Source organism: Lissotriton helveticus, chromosome 9 (assembly GCF_964261635.1).
Source record: "Lissotriton helveticus chromosome 9, aLisHel1.1, whole genome shotgun sequence".
NCBI classification, from domain to species: Eukaryota; Metazoa; Chordata; class Amphibia; order Caudata; family Salamandridae; genus Lissotriton; species Lissotriton helveticus.
In genome coordinates, this window is record NC_136070.1 from 350,246,578 (window position 1) to 350,262,618 (window position 16,041).

The 16,041-nt window shown below is 45.5% G+C and overlaps 1 protein-coding gene across 1 annotated transcript in view; it reads left to right on the forward strand.

Annotated features, from left to right (window-relative positions):
* BTBD7 (BTB domain containing 7) overlaps nt 1-16,041 on the forward strand; it is a 464,036-nt gene that overhangs the window by 103,650 nt on the left and 344,345 nt on the right. Inside the window, exon 3 of the mRNA XM_078660088.1 lies at nt 7,357-8,439. Coding sequence (XP_078516214.1) covers nt 7,357-8,439 — 1,083 coding nt within the window. The remainder of the gene's footprint in view (nt 1-7,356; nt 8,440-16,041) is intronic.

Genomic DNA, 16,041 nt, shown 5'->3' on the forward strand with positions numbered 1-16,041 from the left:
CTAAAATGTAATCAATAAAATATGCAAAGTGGTAAATGCAATTTTAAGATAGAACCTGAATAGTTGATTTTCAACCCTACTGACACTGAGCCATTACTATCAGTTAAACCCTCTGTGTCTAAATAGGCATCTGCTCATTTTATTTGTTTTCGGGGATATTTATAGAGCCCATACCGATGCCTAAAGTGCAGTGTAGCACTACACCCAGCAATCGGGATACATATCGTACATGTGACAGACAAACAGATCTGCTTATATTAAGAAGTCTTGCAGTACTACTAACTGTAGAAGTCATAGCAATCTAAAGAGGTAGGTTTTAAAGTCTTTAAGTTGCATCATTATGGGTAAAAGTCTTAAATGCATATGGCGATTGTTCCAGAGTTTTCAATCTTGGTTCCTATGCTCAAAAAGCCTTTTGGCGCATACAGACTTGTATTATTTAAAGTCACCGGGTTACATAGATAGAAAATAGATCTCATCAGATGTTAACTAGGCAAAATATAAACAGGTTTTGATTCACAGCTAATCATCAGCTACCCTCTATCTCCGTATCAAGGGGCGTTCTAATTGTAGCTTAGGGTTTTAGGGGAGGGTCAGAAGTATCTGTGGTGGGGAAGTATTCTAATAATGTTCTAGTTTATTGCAAGTATGAGCGTCTTCCAGATTGAACCTTAAATATTCCCAAGTTTGCTAAGCCATAGTTCTGTAGTAGGGGATCTCTGTGTATAGTCATAATCTAGTGAATAGTCCCGCCCATGTGCGTGGACCCCGGAGCAATCAAAAATAATCTCTTAGTGTCAAAAAATGCAGACCTGCATAGACACTTAAGAGAAAATTTTAAAGACAGATAATGCAGCCTAAAAAGGCTACACTGTCCAGTACTTCAACTAGAAATTCCACCATAAAATCCACAAAACAGCAAAAGCCTGTACAGATTTCCATTGCTTTAATAGCAAAACTCCCTCACGAATGATAGAGAGAAGAACCTGGACAGACAAGCCCCACAGGCTGCCATTATGTGGCTCAAAACAGGATACTGTGCCGTTAAGAGAATCTTCCAGAACCTTCTCCCAGTATCCCAGAATGCATAGCAGGTCCAACTTACTTTCAGTTCTTTTTTCCGGCTCCTGCAAGCAGGACCCTGGAGCATTGAGCTCTCCCTTTTCAAGGGTTTTGTTGGTGTTTTTCACTAATTTCGTTTTTTGTGTACTTTTAAAGTACTTTGGTGACTTTCTTCTTGGATTTCTGCTCTCTTTGGCTGTTCATAATGCCTGCATTATTTGATAAATGCCCAGAGTGCTCCAGGAAGAAGGCCAAGTCAGACCCCCATGAGGTTTGTATCCTCTGCCTTCCCTCTTCCCACATCCCAGAGGAGTGTGTGATCTGTAGAGGCTTCTCTGGCAGGACCCTGAAGGACAGGAGAAAAATCAGACTTCAGGGACTTGAAGAAAGAAGACTGAAGGCTCAAGGTGGGTCTGGAGGGGCTTCTGCTGCCCATGCAGAGGCCTCTGGGGGGCTCCCCAGGGGCAGGAAGTCCAGCAAACGTCCAAGATCTCCGTCTGGTTCAGTTGCTATGACCACGACGTCGAGAGGAAGGTCCACGGCCAGTTCCCGGTCTCCCCAGGGCTCTGGGTCGAGAAAACGTCGCCCGTCGAGGGACGTTTACAGGCCGCCGTCGAACCCGGTGTCGATCTTCTCGTCGTCGGCGTCGAGTGGACGGCATCGGAGGGCCCGGCGTCGGCGCTCGCCGTCGAGGCGACACCGCCGTTCGCCGTCGAAGACAAGGACATCGTCGTCGAGGGGATCCTCGTCGTCGCGGTCGCCGTCGAGACGGAGGAAGTCTCCGGCGCCGAAGAGGTCGACGTCGAGGCGTTCAAAGAGGTCGACGTCGAGGCGTTCAAAGAGGTCGACGTCGAGGCGTTCGAAGAGGTCGACGTCGAGGCGTTCGAAGAGGTCGAGGCGGTCGAGGTCGCCGTCGAGGCGTCATCGCCCGTCGTCGAGATTTAGAGGTTCGTCCATCTGGTCCAGGTCGACGTCGAGGCGGAGAAGCCGGTCGACGCCGAGGAGTGTGAAACGGTCGACGCCGAAGGGCCGCTCGCCGTCGAGGGAACCACGATCGACGTCTGAGCACCGATCGTCGACGTCAGGAGGTCGTAAGGACAGGCCCAGGACTGTGGGGGGCTCCCCACAGTCAGGACAGGATGGTGGCTCGCCGGGAACGGCATACTCCGAGGTGTATACCCCGATGAAGCCTACTTCACCGCCTTCTTTGCCTAAGGGCCCACCTCCGAGGGTTTCGACCCCTCCTCAGTTGCCTCCTCTACCGGCGCCTCAGGCCCCGGTTCCAACTGTTCCTCCTCCCCCGGTTCCACCGAGATCGGTGTCGATGCCCCAACTCCCGACACCTCCGAAGAAGACTCCGCAGTCGAAGGTTCCTCCTAAACCCAAGACGTCCGACCCGGGGAGGCCGGCGGAGCGTCCCAGACCCAAGAGATCGAGGTCCCGCTCAGGTAGACGGGACAGGTCGAGGAGCGGACGCGGATCCTCCTCGAGATCCAGACATCGCCATAGGAGGCATAGGTCCAGGTCTCGTTCTGCCTCGGGGACCCGTTCCTACTCACCTACGTTGTCAGATTCACCGGAGACGAGGGTGTCCCCGATTGATGATATTGGCACGTTCCAGGAGGTTCTCCTGCGCGGGGCGGCGAAGTTGGGGATCGAGGTTACGGCCCCTACGCCCTCAACTTCCGTGATCTTTGAGACATTACATAAGAAACACCTGTCTCGCCCCCTGCTGCCTTTGGTGCCAGGACTACTTGAGCCGGCGGAGCAACTCTTCCTTACGCCGGCGGTGGTGAAAGCTGCGCCTTCCAGGCTCATGAAGAAATACAGGGCTCCTGAGTCGGACCCGGCTTTGTTTCGGAAGGACCCGACACCAGATTCGGTGATTGTGACGGCGGCTCGGAAGATCCATGCCACCTCTCCTGCCTCCACCGTACCTCCCGATAAGGAGAGCCGCTGGATTGACTCTGCTGGACGAAAAGCGTGTGGGACGTCCTCTACAACGATGAAGGCCTCAAGTGACTCGGCGTTGTTGGGACGATACGACCGTGCACTGTGGGACTCCATGGAACGGTTTGCGGACCTTGTTCCGCGCGACCGGAGAGAGGATTTCATGGAGATCGTCCAGGAAGGGATGCTGGTTTCTAACCAGGCCGTTAGCGCCGCGGCGGATATCTCCCTGCTGGCCGCGCATGGATACTGCCACGGTATCAATCAGAGGCGCCATGCTTGGCTTCGGTTGACGTCGCTTAAACCTGAGGCGCAACATCGTGTGGCAAATCTGCCGTTTTCCGGGGATTCCCTTTTCGGGAAACACGCAGATGACGAGATGGCCAGGATGAAGGCCGAGGCGGAAACCCTGACGGCGGTGGGCTTGGAGAAGCCCAAAGATAAGAAACCCTTCCGCCAATTCCAACGGCGTTTTGGATCGCAGGGTCGAGGAAGGGGACAGTCTTCTGGGCAACATCAGCAGCAGCAACAGCAGCAGCAGTACAGAAGACCCTTCCAAAAACGTCAGAGGAGTAGAGGTGCACAGCAGTCCTCTACCGCGACCAAGGGCCCGGCTGGGTCTCGACCCTGAGCAGTTACTTCCCCTTCGTCCGTTACCCGCTCCGTGGGGGGAAGCATTCAATTTTTCCTGGCAGAGTGGAGAAAAATTACTCAGGACAAGTGGGTGCTGAATATTGTTTGCAATGGATACAGTCTTCGTTTCACCAGCCCTCCTCCATCGATTCCTCCGGTCAGCTCGCAGTATCAACTGCGCGAGCTCCAGGCGGAGGCCGATATCCTGTTAAGGAAAAGGGCGATAGAAGATGTACCTCTGTCTCAAAGGGGAAGAGGTCTGTACTCCCGGTTCTTTCTGGTCCGCAAGAAGGACAAGACCGTGTTCAGGCCCATTCTGGACTTGCGACAGGCAAACAAGTGGATTCGCAGAGAAAAGTTTCGCATGCTGTCGTTGCATCAGATTTATCCTCAGTTGCAACGGGGAGACTGGCTATGTGCCATAGACCTACAGGATGCATACTTCCATGTGCCCATTGCACACAAACACAGGAAGTTCCTGCGATTTCAAGTCGGCACCAATCATTATCAGTACACGGTACTTCCGTTCGGGCTGAAGTCTGCGCCCAGGACGTTCTCGAAGTGCATGGCAGTGGTAGCGGCACACCTGAGGAAGAACAAGGTGTTTGTCTACCCGTACCTGGACGATTGGTTGATCAAGGCCTCCTCCTTCTCGGAAGCTCAAGCACACTTCCAGAAGACGTGCGTTCTCTTGAACAAGCTGGGGTTGCACATCAACATGTCCAAGTCTGTTCCGACTCCGGTCCAGTGCATCCAGTACTTGGGAGCCTCCATCGATACGCTGTCGGCAAGCGTGTCTCCTTCGGAAGAGCGACGTTTATCACTCCTTCGGAAGGCTCAGGCTCTCATGTCCACTCCATCCACGACAGTGAGAACGGTGTCTTCTCTGCTGGGTTCGATGGCCTCCTGCATCTTCCTGACGCCACATGCGCGGCTGCACATGAGACCGCTGCAGGAGTGTTTGGAAGATCAGTGGGAACAGAGGAGAGGATCTTGGGACGACAAGATACGACTGTCTCTACATGCTCTTCAGTCTCTGAAGTGGTGGTGTTCAGCGGAGAATCTCCTCAGAGGGGTTCCCTTCCACAAGGACATTCCCACTCAGACTATCGTGACGGATGCTTCTCTCCTGGGATGGGGAGCGCACTCCGGAGACCTACAGATTCAAGGGACGTGGTCCCCGGCGGAGTCCACGTACCACATCAATTTCCTGGAACTCAGGGCTGTTCACTTGGCGCTGAAGGCCTTTCAACCGTCCTTCCAGACCAACTCTCTGCTCGTGCAAACGGACAATATGACCACAATGTATTACCTCTACAAGCAGGGGGGCTCGATCGCGCACTCTGTCTCAGGAGGCGCAGGCGATCTGGCATTGGCTTCTGGCTCGAGGACTCTCGATAACGGCCACTCATCTGCCAGGTGTGCAGAATGTTCAGGCAGACGAGCTGAGCAGACTGATTCAGGAAAACCACGAATGGGTCTTAAACGACGAAGTACTAGGAGAAGTCTTCGCAAGGTGGGGAACTCCAGACGTAGATCTGTTCGCCACTGCCGAAAACAGCAAATGCCGAGACTTCGCCTCCAGGTACTACCAGCCGGGGACGCTGGGGAACGCGTTATGGATAAACTGGTCGAACAGCTTTCTGTACGCTTTTCCACCCATTCCCCTGATTCCAGCGGTTCTCATCAAGCTGTCCCGATCCAGGGCGAAGATGATTCTGATTGCCCCGGAATGGCCCAGACAGTGGTGGTTCACGGACCTGCTTCACCGGTCTCTCCTTCCTCTCATGAAGCTGCCGTGCAGGCCGGACCTTCTCACGAAGTTCGGGGGGCGGATGGTGCACCCCAACCTCTCGTCTTTGAGTTTGGCGGCATGGCTCCTGAAATAGTGCAATATGGCCATTTGAATCTCCCAGAGGATTGTATGGACATACTGAAGGAGGCTAAGCGACCTTCCACTAGGACTTCTTATGCTTACAAGTGGAAGAGGTTTTGCATCTGGTGCAAGTCTAAGAACTTCGACCCTACGACATGCAAGGAAGATGTCATCCTTCCATATCTGCTACATCTGGCGCAGTCTGGCCTTAATGTCCATTCCATTAAGGTTCATCTGGCTGCTTTGACTGCCTACAGGAAATGCCCTTCACAGACTTCCTTCTTCCAGATCCCTGTGATCAAAGATTTTCTGGAAGGCTTGAAGAAAGTATTCCCTCCTGTCAGGCTTCCTTCGCCTTCATGGGACTTGAATGTGGTGCTGTCCAGATTGATGAAGGAGCCTTTTGAACCTATTCATAAGGCTTCGTTGCAGCACCTGTTTTGGAAGGCGGCGTTCCTCGTGGCCATTACATCGGCCCGCAGGGTGAGTGAAATTCAGGCGTTGTGTTGCCAAGAACCTTATACTGTATTTCATGCTGCTAAGGTTGTTATGCGTACTCACCCTAAGTTTCTTCCCAAGGTTGTTTCTGATTTTCATATCAACCAGACTATAACTTTACCTACGTTCTTTCGGAATCCTTCATCTCCAGCGGAAAGGTCTTTGCATTCCCTGGATGTTAGGAGGGTGCTGAAATTTTATCTGGATAAAACCAGTGATATTCGTAGGTCAGACCAATTGTTCATCAATTATGGATCAGTCAGGACGGGTCTTGCGACCTCTAAGCAGTCTATCTCTAGGTGGATTGTGTCCTGCATACAGCTGTGTTACCAAAAAGCTAATAAGACCTTAGGAGGTAAGCCTAAGGCTCATTCCACCAGGGGCAAGGCTGCCACGACAGCATTGCTCCGTAATGTTCCGATTGCAGAAATCTGCAAGGCGGCCACTTGGAAGTCGGTTCATACCTTTGCTAAGCATTACTGCCTGGACACTGATGCTAGGGCAGATGCTCAGGTTGGACAGGCTTCGCTGCGAAATCTGTTCGCACAATAGTGGTGTTGATTCTCTTTTCTCCACCGCCGCTTTGGTGTGGGGATGGGCTTGCCATTCTATTCACTAGATTATGACTATACACAGAGATCCCCTACTACAGAAGGAGTAGTTTCTGTCCTGTAACTCCAGTTCTGTAGTAGGGGTATCTCTGTTATAGTCATAAGCGCCCTCCCGCCTCCCCGGTGGAGAGAGACATATTCCTTTAAGGAATGCTACAGGTCTGGCGTGTTACGCCTTCAAAAAGAACTGAAAGTAAGTTGGACCGGCTATGCATTCTGGGATACTGGGAGAAGGTTCTGGAAGATTCTCTTAAAGGCACAGTATCCTGTTTTGAGCCACATAATGGCAACCTGTGGGGCTTGTCTGTCCAGGTTCTTCTCTCTATCATTCCTGAGGGAGTTTTGCTATTAAAGCAATGGAAATCTGTACAGGCTTTTGCTGTTTTGTGGATTTTATGGTGGAATTTCTAGTTGAAGTACTGGACAGTGTAGCCTTTTTAGGCTGCATTATCTGTCTTTAAAATTTTCTCTTAAGTGTCTATGCATGTCTGCATTTTTTGACACTGTAAGAGATTATTTTTGATTGCTCCGGGGTCCACGCACATGGGCGGGACTATTCACTAGATTATGACTATAACGGAGATACCCCTACTACAGAACTGGAGTTACAGGACAGAAACTACTCCTTTGTCTCCAGGCTGTCATTTTCATATGTTTTGGTTATGTAATGTATATATTTAATCACTGCAGTTCTTGTCATTCAGCTATTTCCTCTTCAATCTACAGGAACATCCTCCTACTCTCATCAAGGCTATGGGTATGAGGCTAAATTGTATAGCCTCGACCATGGACACGAAAAACCCCAAGACAAGAAAAAGAAAACCTCTGGCCTTGCCACACTCAAAAAGAAGTTCATAAAACGGCGAAAATCTAGCAGGTCTGCTGATCATGCCAAGCAAATGCGGGAACTTCTTTCGGGCTGGGATGTTCGAGATGCCAATGCTTTGGTAGAGGAATATGAGGGCACGGCTGCCTTAAAAGAGCTTTCTCTGCAAGCCAGTTTGGCAAGACCGGAAGCCCGAACGTTGCAGAGAGACATGGCAGATCTCTACGAATACAAATACTGTACAGATGTAGATCTAATATTTCAGGAAACATGCTTTCCTGTGCATCGTGCTATTTTGGCAGCAAGGTGTCCATTTTTTAAGAAGTTGCTTTCCTCGTCGCCGGAGTATGGTGCTGAGATTATAATGGATATCAACACTGCAGGCATTGACATGCCCATGTTTTCTGCATTGTTACACTACCTTTATACAGGAGAGTTTGGTATTGAAGACTCTAGATTCCAGAACGTTGACATTTTGGTTCAGCTCAGTGAAGAGTTTGGGACACCAAATTCTCTAGATGTGGATATGCGTGGGCTCTTTGATTACATGTGCTACTATGATGCAATTCTCAGCTTCTCATCTGACTCCGAATTAGTTGAAGCTTTTTCCGGAAACCAGGGCTGCTTAGAAGATGAGCTCAGAGCTCATAAAGCTATTATTTCTGCACGGTCTCCTTTTTTTCGAAACTTGCTGCAGCGGAGGATAAGGACAGGTGAAGAAATCACAGACCGCACACTCCGGACTCCAACCCGCATCATACTGGACGAATCCATTATACCAAAAAAGTATGCAAAAGTAATTTTGCATTGTATGTACACTGATGTAGTGGACCTGTCCTATGTTTTACACTGCAGCCCATCATTAGGGAGCCTAAGTGAAGTACAGGCTCTTGTAGCAGGAAAGCCTAACATGACGCGAGCTGAAGAAGCAATGGAACTGTATCATATTGCACTATTCTTGGAATTTAACATGCTTGCACAAGGTAAGTTTTCAGTTTACATGCTGTACAGCTGGCAAATATATTTTGGAAATGAGCATGTAAAACTGAATTCTTGTGTATGGACTATAAAATGCAATGTGTTGGGAAAGTTGGTGAGAGGGTTTTGCAACCAGCAATTCTCCAGAGATACATGACTCAAGTTACAACAATGTAATACATATGAAAAAGATTTTCAATCACGTGAATGGTGTTTGCATCTTTCTATAAAAATATATTATTTTTCTGATTCATTTCGTTCTTAATGCAGCTTCGTAAAAGGTGCAACAGTTGATTGGATGTAATAAAATTCCGACAATATAATGAACTGTAATTTAGAGCCAAAATGTTGTTTCTCATGGTTATACGAAAAGGCCATTAATTTCACCTCTTGCTGTTTTTTTTTATGTTGATACATTTTACTTGTCGCAGTTTCATCCTTTGAAATCTCTCCTCTTTTGGTATGTTGCTGCAGTTTTTTTCCTAGTTAAGAAACAAAAAAACAAAAAAATCTGGAAATTCTCCATTTATTAGTTCCACAATCTGTAATTCGCACAGTAGTCAAGCAAACCAGAACTCCTACACCAAATTCGTTCCTGATGACCTCTCCAACAATGTGACAGTGCCTGTCACAAATGCTTAATTCTCTCTTGATCCCTTTTATTTAGTAGATTTTTACTCTACTCAGAGCAGTTTAACATCTGGCGCCCACTTGCATGTCCGTCCTATCCATGGTTTAAAACCGCTTCAGACCTCTCCTTGTAACTCACTGAAATTAGCCATTAACTCCTCCTTTGAGCACGATCTTTCCTATACCCCTTAATTCTGTCTTTCTTACTCCTTTTATAAAGAAACCTGGGGCTGACTCTGCCATTCTGATTTCTTTTTTCTGTCTCTTGTTAGCAGCAGCAAAAATGCTAAAACATCACGTGGCCAAGACGTTAAGTATTCCTGTGCAACCATCTCACATTTATATAAATAAACAAGCAGGTCTGCACCATGATCTTAGTACAGAATTGATGATTTGGACCACATATGATGAGCTCAAGTTTGCAGTGTCAGCTTGGTTTGGCATTTTTTACCTCCGCATATTCTTTGGGGGGGTCAAGGGCAACAAGTCACCATGTTTATTTTGTCCACAGGAGAGGTAGGTCCAACCCACTTTATCACTAACCCCTTTGCCAGATTAGAGGCCGCCAAATGGTTGCGGGAAAGAGGATTTTCTACTAGTAAGACCAGATAAACACCTATATGTATATGTTCAAATTTATGGATCATTAATGTAAATGTATTATTGTTATGGCGAGCACTGTAAGAAAATAGTGGGTTGTACGCTCAGCAGCTATAATGATCCCAGAATGCTCCTTCGTTGACTGCAAATACAGACGGGAGAATGGAAGCAAATTTGACAATTGTATTTTGATTGACATTTCTCTACAGCATCATTTTATGTATGATAAAAATCGAGTGAGTGTAAAACCAGTATAGGAATCTTAAAACCAACATGGGAATCTTAAAACTAGCATGTCCCCCTATTCTTATTAAACAAAGTCAAAGAAGCACGTCAGTAGGCCAGTGATTGATATACCTTTTAATTGGTGTAAATTGAGGATTTTCATGAATTGACGAGTACAGAAGAATGTCTGGAAACCTGCAACAGTTTGAGGGTTACAGGTGTACTCCTAGCAATCGTTTGTTAATTTAGCATGGATAAATAGACCTGTTTTTGTTCATGCTAAAAATCTTCCTATTGCATGAAAACTGACTTGTTAAAACATTTATTACATTTTTCTCTCTAGAGGGTCGCAGAATATATTTCTAGAGCCCCACCTCTCGGGTAAAAACTAACTTTCCACCCTGGAAAACATTTTACTATTGCCCAGTCAATAATCTATTTCTGACCTTTTCCATGGTTGAACGAAGAGCTTGTGAATAATCTTAAACCTGTAGGTTTGTGTGTGTGTGTGCAAACTCACAACGCATTCCAGTACTCAACTGATTACTACCTGTTTGTTCCAAACCCTGTGAGTAATTTGCTGACTTTAAAATCTTCATGTGAGTGAATCCTTCTGTGAGTTAAAAAAAAATAATTTGCTTGCGTAAAATAAACATACATGCATAGATGGTCCAGAAAGTTTTGACTAAATAAAATATAAATGTCCAGTAATTGAGTTCACACTGTCTATTCTAACAATTATAAATAACAAAGATAACTGTGGCACAGTGAGATGAAGGCTCTGCCCCAGAATTGCGTAGTGTGATCAAGTGGAGAATTGTTAAACTTAAGCGGGTCCTTGGTCTTCCTAGGCACGTTATCCTTTTTGTAATCGAGTGAAAGCTTAAAAATACATTTACCAGAGCACTTCATAAGATGCTTCCTCATAGCAAAAGTAAGAAATATTGATGATACATCCTGAACTCTGCTATAAAAGAACTCCAGCATAATGCAAATGCACTGCCTACATCAGAAAGCTAGCATAAAGAAAGCCATTTATAAAAAGGCCATCTGTATATGCACACAGTGTGAAGGGCTGGTATGTCTAGAGCACTGTACAATCGGAACGTTTTATGATCTTAGTCTTGATAGAATCCAACCCCATGCCTAATATGAACCCTGGCATAATCACAGAGGCTATGAGATTTCACATGAGAATACTGCTGTAATTTGTCACATTTTTTCATAATTTCAACTAGGACAAGGGAATTGTTTATATGAGAGATCATAATGATTTAGTCCTTGGGGCAAGAAGACATTGTATACAACTCCCCCTTGAAGAAAATAAAACTACAGACCCCTTTTATTAGATTTCTCTGCTGCATTTGGCATAGTCCGCCGTTGTATCGGCTGAGGACGATAATGATTACAGACATAGCTTTGACTTGCTTCACCTCTCTATATGATATTTGTCAGAGTGCACGCTGTCTGTCAGGCTTCGTCTGTTTACCGTCCCTTATACTTTCCTTCTTGTATGTTGCCCCACAGGATTCAATCCTATTGCCCCACCTTTTTACTCTTCAGGGGTGTGGAATTTATTAAAATATCTATTTGTCCATGGGGCAGGTTGCTTCATAAATCTACTTGTCCTGTAACAAAATCCACTTGTCACTTCGGTGCCATGTAGTGGGGTGACAAATTATGGCAGCAATCATATTATATAAGAGCTCTGATACAGCCTCTCTGATTATGCCAGGGCTCATACCATAGTAGTGTTTGAATACTTGCAATCCCCTTATTTTGCCATGTTTCCATAGATCAACATAATGGGGCCGAAGGTAGTGGTAAGCAATACTTCCCGGGTTAGAATGCCCTTTTGAGTCTGTGCAAACCTACTAACTTGCATGTCTTAAGGGTTTTCAACAACTCTTCTTTAACCTTTCCATACTGAGAAATGTTGGAAATGTAATCCTGACCATGGCAGATGTAAACCTTCTTCTAGAGTTGGGGAAAAAAGTGGTTGGAGGGAAAGTGAACTTGCAAACACTCAGATTTTCGCATGAGCAAATCTACACATGTATTATATGCTCATGCTAAAATGCAGTTCACAAATATTTTCTAGGAGTACTATTTTTTGTCCTACTTCTGTAAATTCTTGAATTCACAAAACCCGTATAGCTGCACGTAATGCAGGGACATATACCATGGGTGCACTTTTGAGACTTTCTTAAATAATTGGGCCCTTAATTTGGTCTGGCGTTGACCATGACCTTTTGCATTTATTATAATTCTGTCTTTCTGTTTCAACTGGCTTCACTGTGAGCGACAGCATTCTGCACTTTCACAAGGAGCTTATCGGCACACAAAGTAGTTGTGTTCAGTGCCAGTAACTACTGTGGCAGTGTGTGCTTTTTGAGACCAAAAACAGTTTTGCTTTTGCCAATCTTTATTTTGGTGAGTGCCTGGAAGCTCCCACACCAATAAGGCTTTACAAAAATCATGCCAAAACAAGTCACACATTGACAATACTAAAAATCTGACCACCAATTTCAAACCTACTGGCTTTTCCAATGCTTGTTTATTTTTGTTTCCTTATATCCTATTGTAACTGGTTACACAGATTTTCCATTATGAATATTTTTGGGAAATGCTAGCATGTATGAACAGATGATGCTGCAAAGAAAAGGTACCTGAAATTTTACAGTAGTATGGTGAAATGTTTTTTTTCCTGCTTTAATTTTTTTATCAACATTTTATTTTGAAAGCAAAGAATCCTCAATCTTGCTACCAAGCTTCTGCAAATATTTGCATCAAATCAGTGAGCATTCTGGAAGCATTGTACATAGCCTCATATTACTAAACTATGAACATGTATGTACACATTTTTTACTGGAACCACTGTTAGAAGTGCAGTAAGAGCTTACAACATTTACTTAGTGCTCACTCTAATAATAAAGGCTTTCAATTAATGAACCACAAATACAAGTTTGAACAACATCAACATATGGACAAAAAATTATCTTAACTGCAGACAGTGCCCTTTCCTGATCCATAATGTGGGTCTGCAAACTGGCAGCCAAAGGGTTTGTGCTGCAGGGGGTTGGGCATACTTGTCCCAAGGACAAAAGACACATGAAAACGTGTTGCCCTTGACCCCAAACAATATGTCCTGCGCGTCGGGCTATAGGAATTCCACATCTCTGCTCTACCTCATACTATTTGCCAAATTCATCCTGTCTAAAGGAGTTAATTTAACCATGTATGCTGAAGGTAACCAGTTGTTAGTAAGATAGGTGGTGACCTTATAACTTGTGTACATTCCCAAAGCTGTATGAGGTGTATTTGGGAGTGGATGCATAGCAGTTGGCACAAGGTCAACAGGGAGAAGGTTGAATTGATTGTGGTGAGTTGGTAGCAGAACTTTGGCTTAATGATTACAGGCCAGCTGAATTGGGGACTTGTCTCCCCCCGTGGAGAAAGCAAGTTTGGTAGTAAAGATAGATGATCCATCCATTTTCTGTAAGGTCTCTGCTCTTACGTCAAATTGTTCTTATATAAATTACTGAGGAAAACGTATTTGTTTTTAAAAAGAATGGTGTAAGATGGACCATCTCTCTGATTGTTAGTTCCAGAGTAGACATGCCACTTCTCTTCACCTTTGCGCACATGACTACCTGATCCATAGAATGCAGCCACAATCAAGCAGCTCGATTAATACTGGCACCTCCTAAATGGCCATACTGTACTTCTTCATTCTTTGCACTGGCCTCTTAAAAACAAGCATTTGCAGTGCAAGAGGTCTCACATTTGTGAGTGTTTGAGCTATTGGCATTGTAAATGACAATGTATTTTATTTGTGTTTTGAAAATCTGCAAGCATTGCGTAAACACGCACTTTGTACTTATAGTAGTTGCTTACTAGAAGCAAGGCTGGCAGTACCTGGGCTCCTTTTACTGCCAGCCTTGCTTCTCGTAAGCAAGGACTACAAGTACAAAGTGCGTGTTTATGCACTGCTTGCAGATTTTCAAAACACATATATAAAAGGCATTGTCATTTACAATGACAATAGCTCTAACTCTCACAAATGCTAGAGCTATTGCACTCCAAATGCTTGTTTAATTACATTCTTTTAAAAGTACACACTTCAAAGTTTAACTGGCATCTCCTTTACAATACCTCTCAAAAAAGAATATTCCAGTCGGATTACCAGCCAGCAGTCCTGACTTCACTCCTGGAAGTAAATGGTTCAGGGATATTACAATTTCTTGAGAGATAATTTTGTTCCATTTACTAATGTGGCTGCTCTAAATGTACGAGGGTGTTTTTTTTGTTTTTTTGTAAAGTGCATCACATGTAATGTTTAGACCATGAGAAAAGTGTTCCCGCGTTAAACTCTCTAAAAACAGGTTGTGGGAGGCGAGGTACACTGCCTTATTAAATTGAATTCGAAACACATGGACATGAGATGTTACACTGGCACTCCACTGACCCATGCACCTGGACCCATCTCCTAATTTACATAGCGCACACAGAATTCATATCTTTCTCTTGGCGCCCCAGCGATAATTGTTGAAGGTAGCACAACACTAACAGGTCTTCAACATTCCTTATTCATAAACTGGACACAGCTCATTAAAGTTACACAGCACATCTCCGACTGAACCCAGGGTCAACAGAAGTAGTCCGAGGATCAACCAATGCTTAATATTCTAGCTGCATACTCCCTTTGCAGCAACACACACTTTATTTGTAACTACTTGAAGATTCCATAAACGCACAAGCTCCACAGAATAAAATGACCGAAAGGATGAAACTCAACACAGCCACAAATAATAAAAAAAATTAACATCGCCGATTTGATTAAATGGAGCCACATCCTTTGGGTAGGGGCATATTTTCCCATCACATGGCTCAAACCAAGCTACAGGCAACCAACGTTGAAGAGGGTACACGAGCACTCAAACTACTTCACACTACTCCAACACTTTAAAAGAGAAGGTAACAAGCATGCCGTTTAAAGTTGGATGGTCTGAAAATACAAGCAAGTTTTCAATGTGTGGCAGAAACGCTGACATTGAAAGGGCCATAAACATGGGTTTAAAGCCAGGTTAGGGAGTAGACCGTCTGGAGGGTTCGAGTAGGAGTACCAAACCACGCATGTCAGTGGTACTTTAAGGAACAAAGCATTGGCATCGCTAGAAACAGTTCAACCACACACTCTGACATGCGTCTACTGCTGGATCAAAACAAGCTTACCACGAAAATGAAATCAATGCATTCCTAGATAACATTACAGCGAAGAAAATGACTCTAAAAACTGTCACTGGTGAGTAAGATTAAATCTGAAGAGCAAATTCAGAAGCAATAAAATGACTGTAGCTGGGCTGAGATCTAAAACGCACCCACGAGGGCCTTGAAATCAAAAACAGATGCACAGACCAGCCTGGGCCACTTCCAGACATTTCAACGAGACCCTAAGATGCTCCGGGTGTTTGGGGTTTTTCGAGTTATCATACAAACAGTGTGGAATATCTTCTTTCCTGGAAGAAGAGGGTAGGAGACTGGACAGGACCCGGAGCAGACGAGTATACTGAGGAGCCGAGGGGGAGTAGGGGCAGCGAGCACCGCAAGCAGTGGACAGCAAGGGGGCTATTGGGATGGCTCTTGCCGGAGAACCCTTGCTCGTGATTTAAGCCCAGGATGGAGTGCCTCCTCAGATACAGCCATCAGGGTCTCCACTATATGATGCTCTGTCCATGAGGTCAGAATGGAAAGCACATTTCTCATGGCTGCATGAGAAGCACACTGCACAGATTGTGCATGAGGTACTTGCGTTGGGTTCCCTATCTCTGAAGTTGCACGGGATTCCTGTTATCTGCGGGCTGTGATGCTGGAGCTTGCAAAAGATCCGCATTGCATGGGTTTTGCACAGGATCTCCATTCTCGCGATGATGTATGGATTCTCTGTCCTTGGCACGAGGACGCATTCCCTGGCTTGTGCCTGGTAGCTATATTCTCTGGTGCTTGCACGGGAGTTGTATGCATTATATGAGGGTGACTGCACAAGGCTGGGTATCTGGGATAGATATGGGTGCACACGCCCTGTGTTTTAGCTACATTGCATGGGATTGGGTCGACATGGGGTTTCAAGCATTGCAATACACCCACTCCTA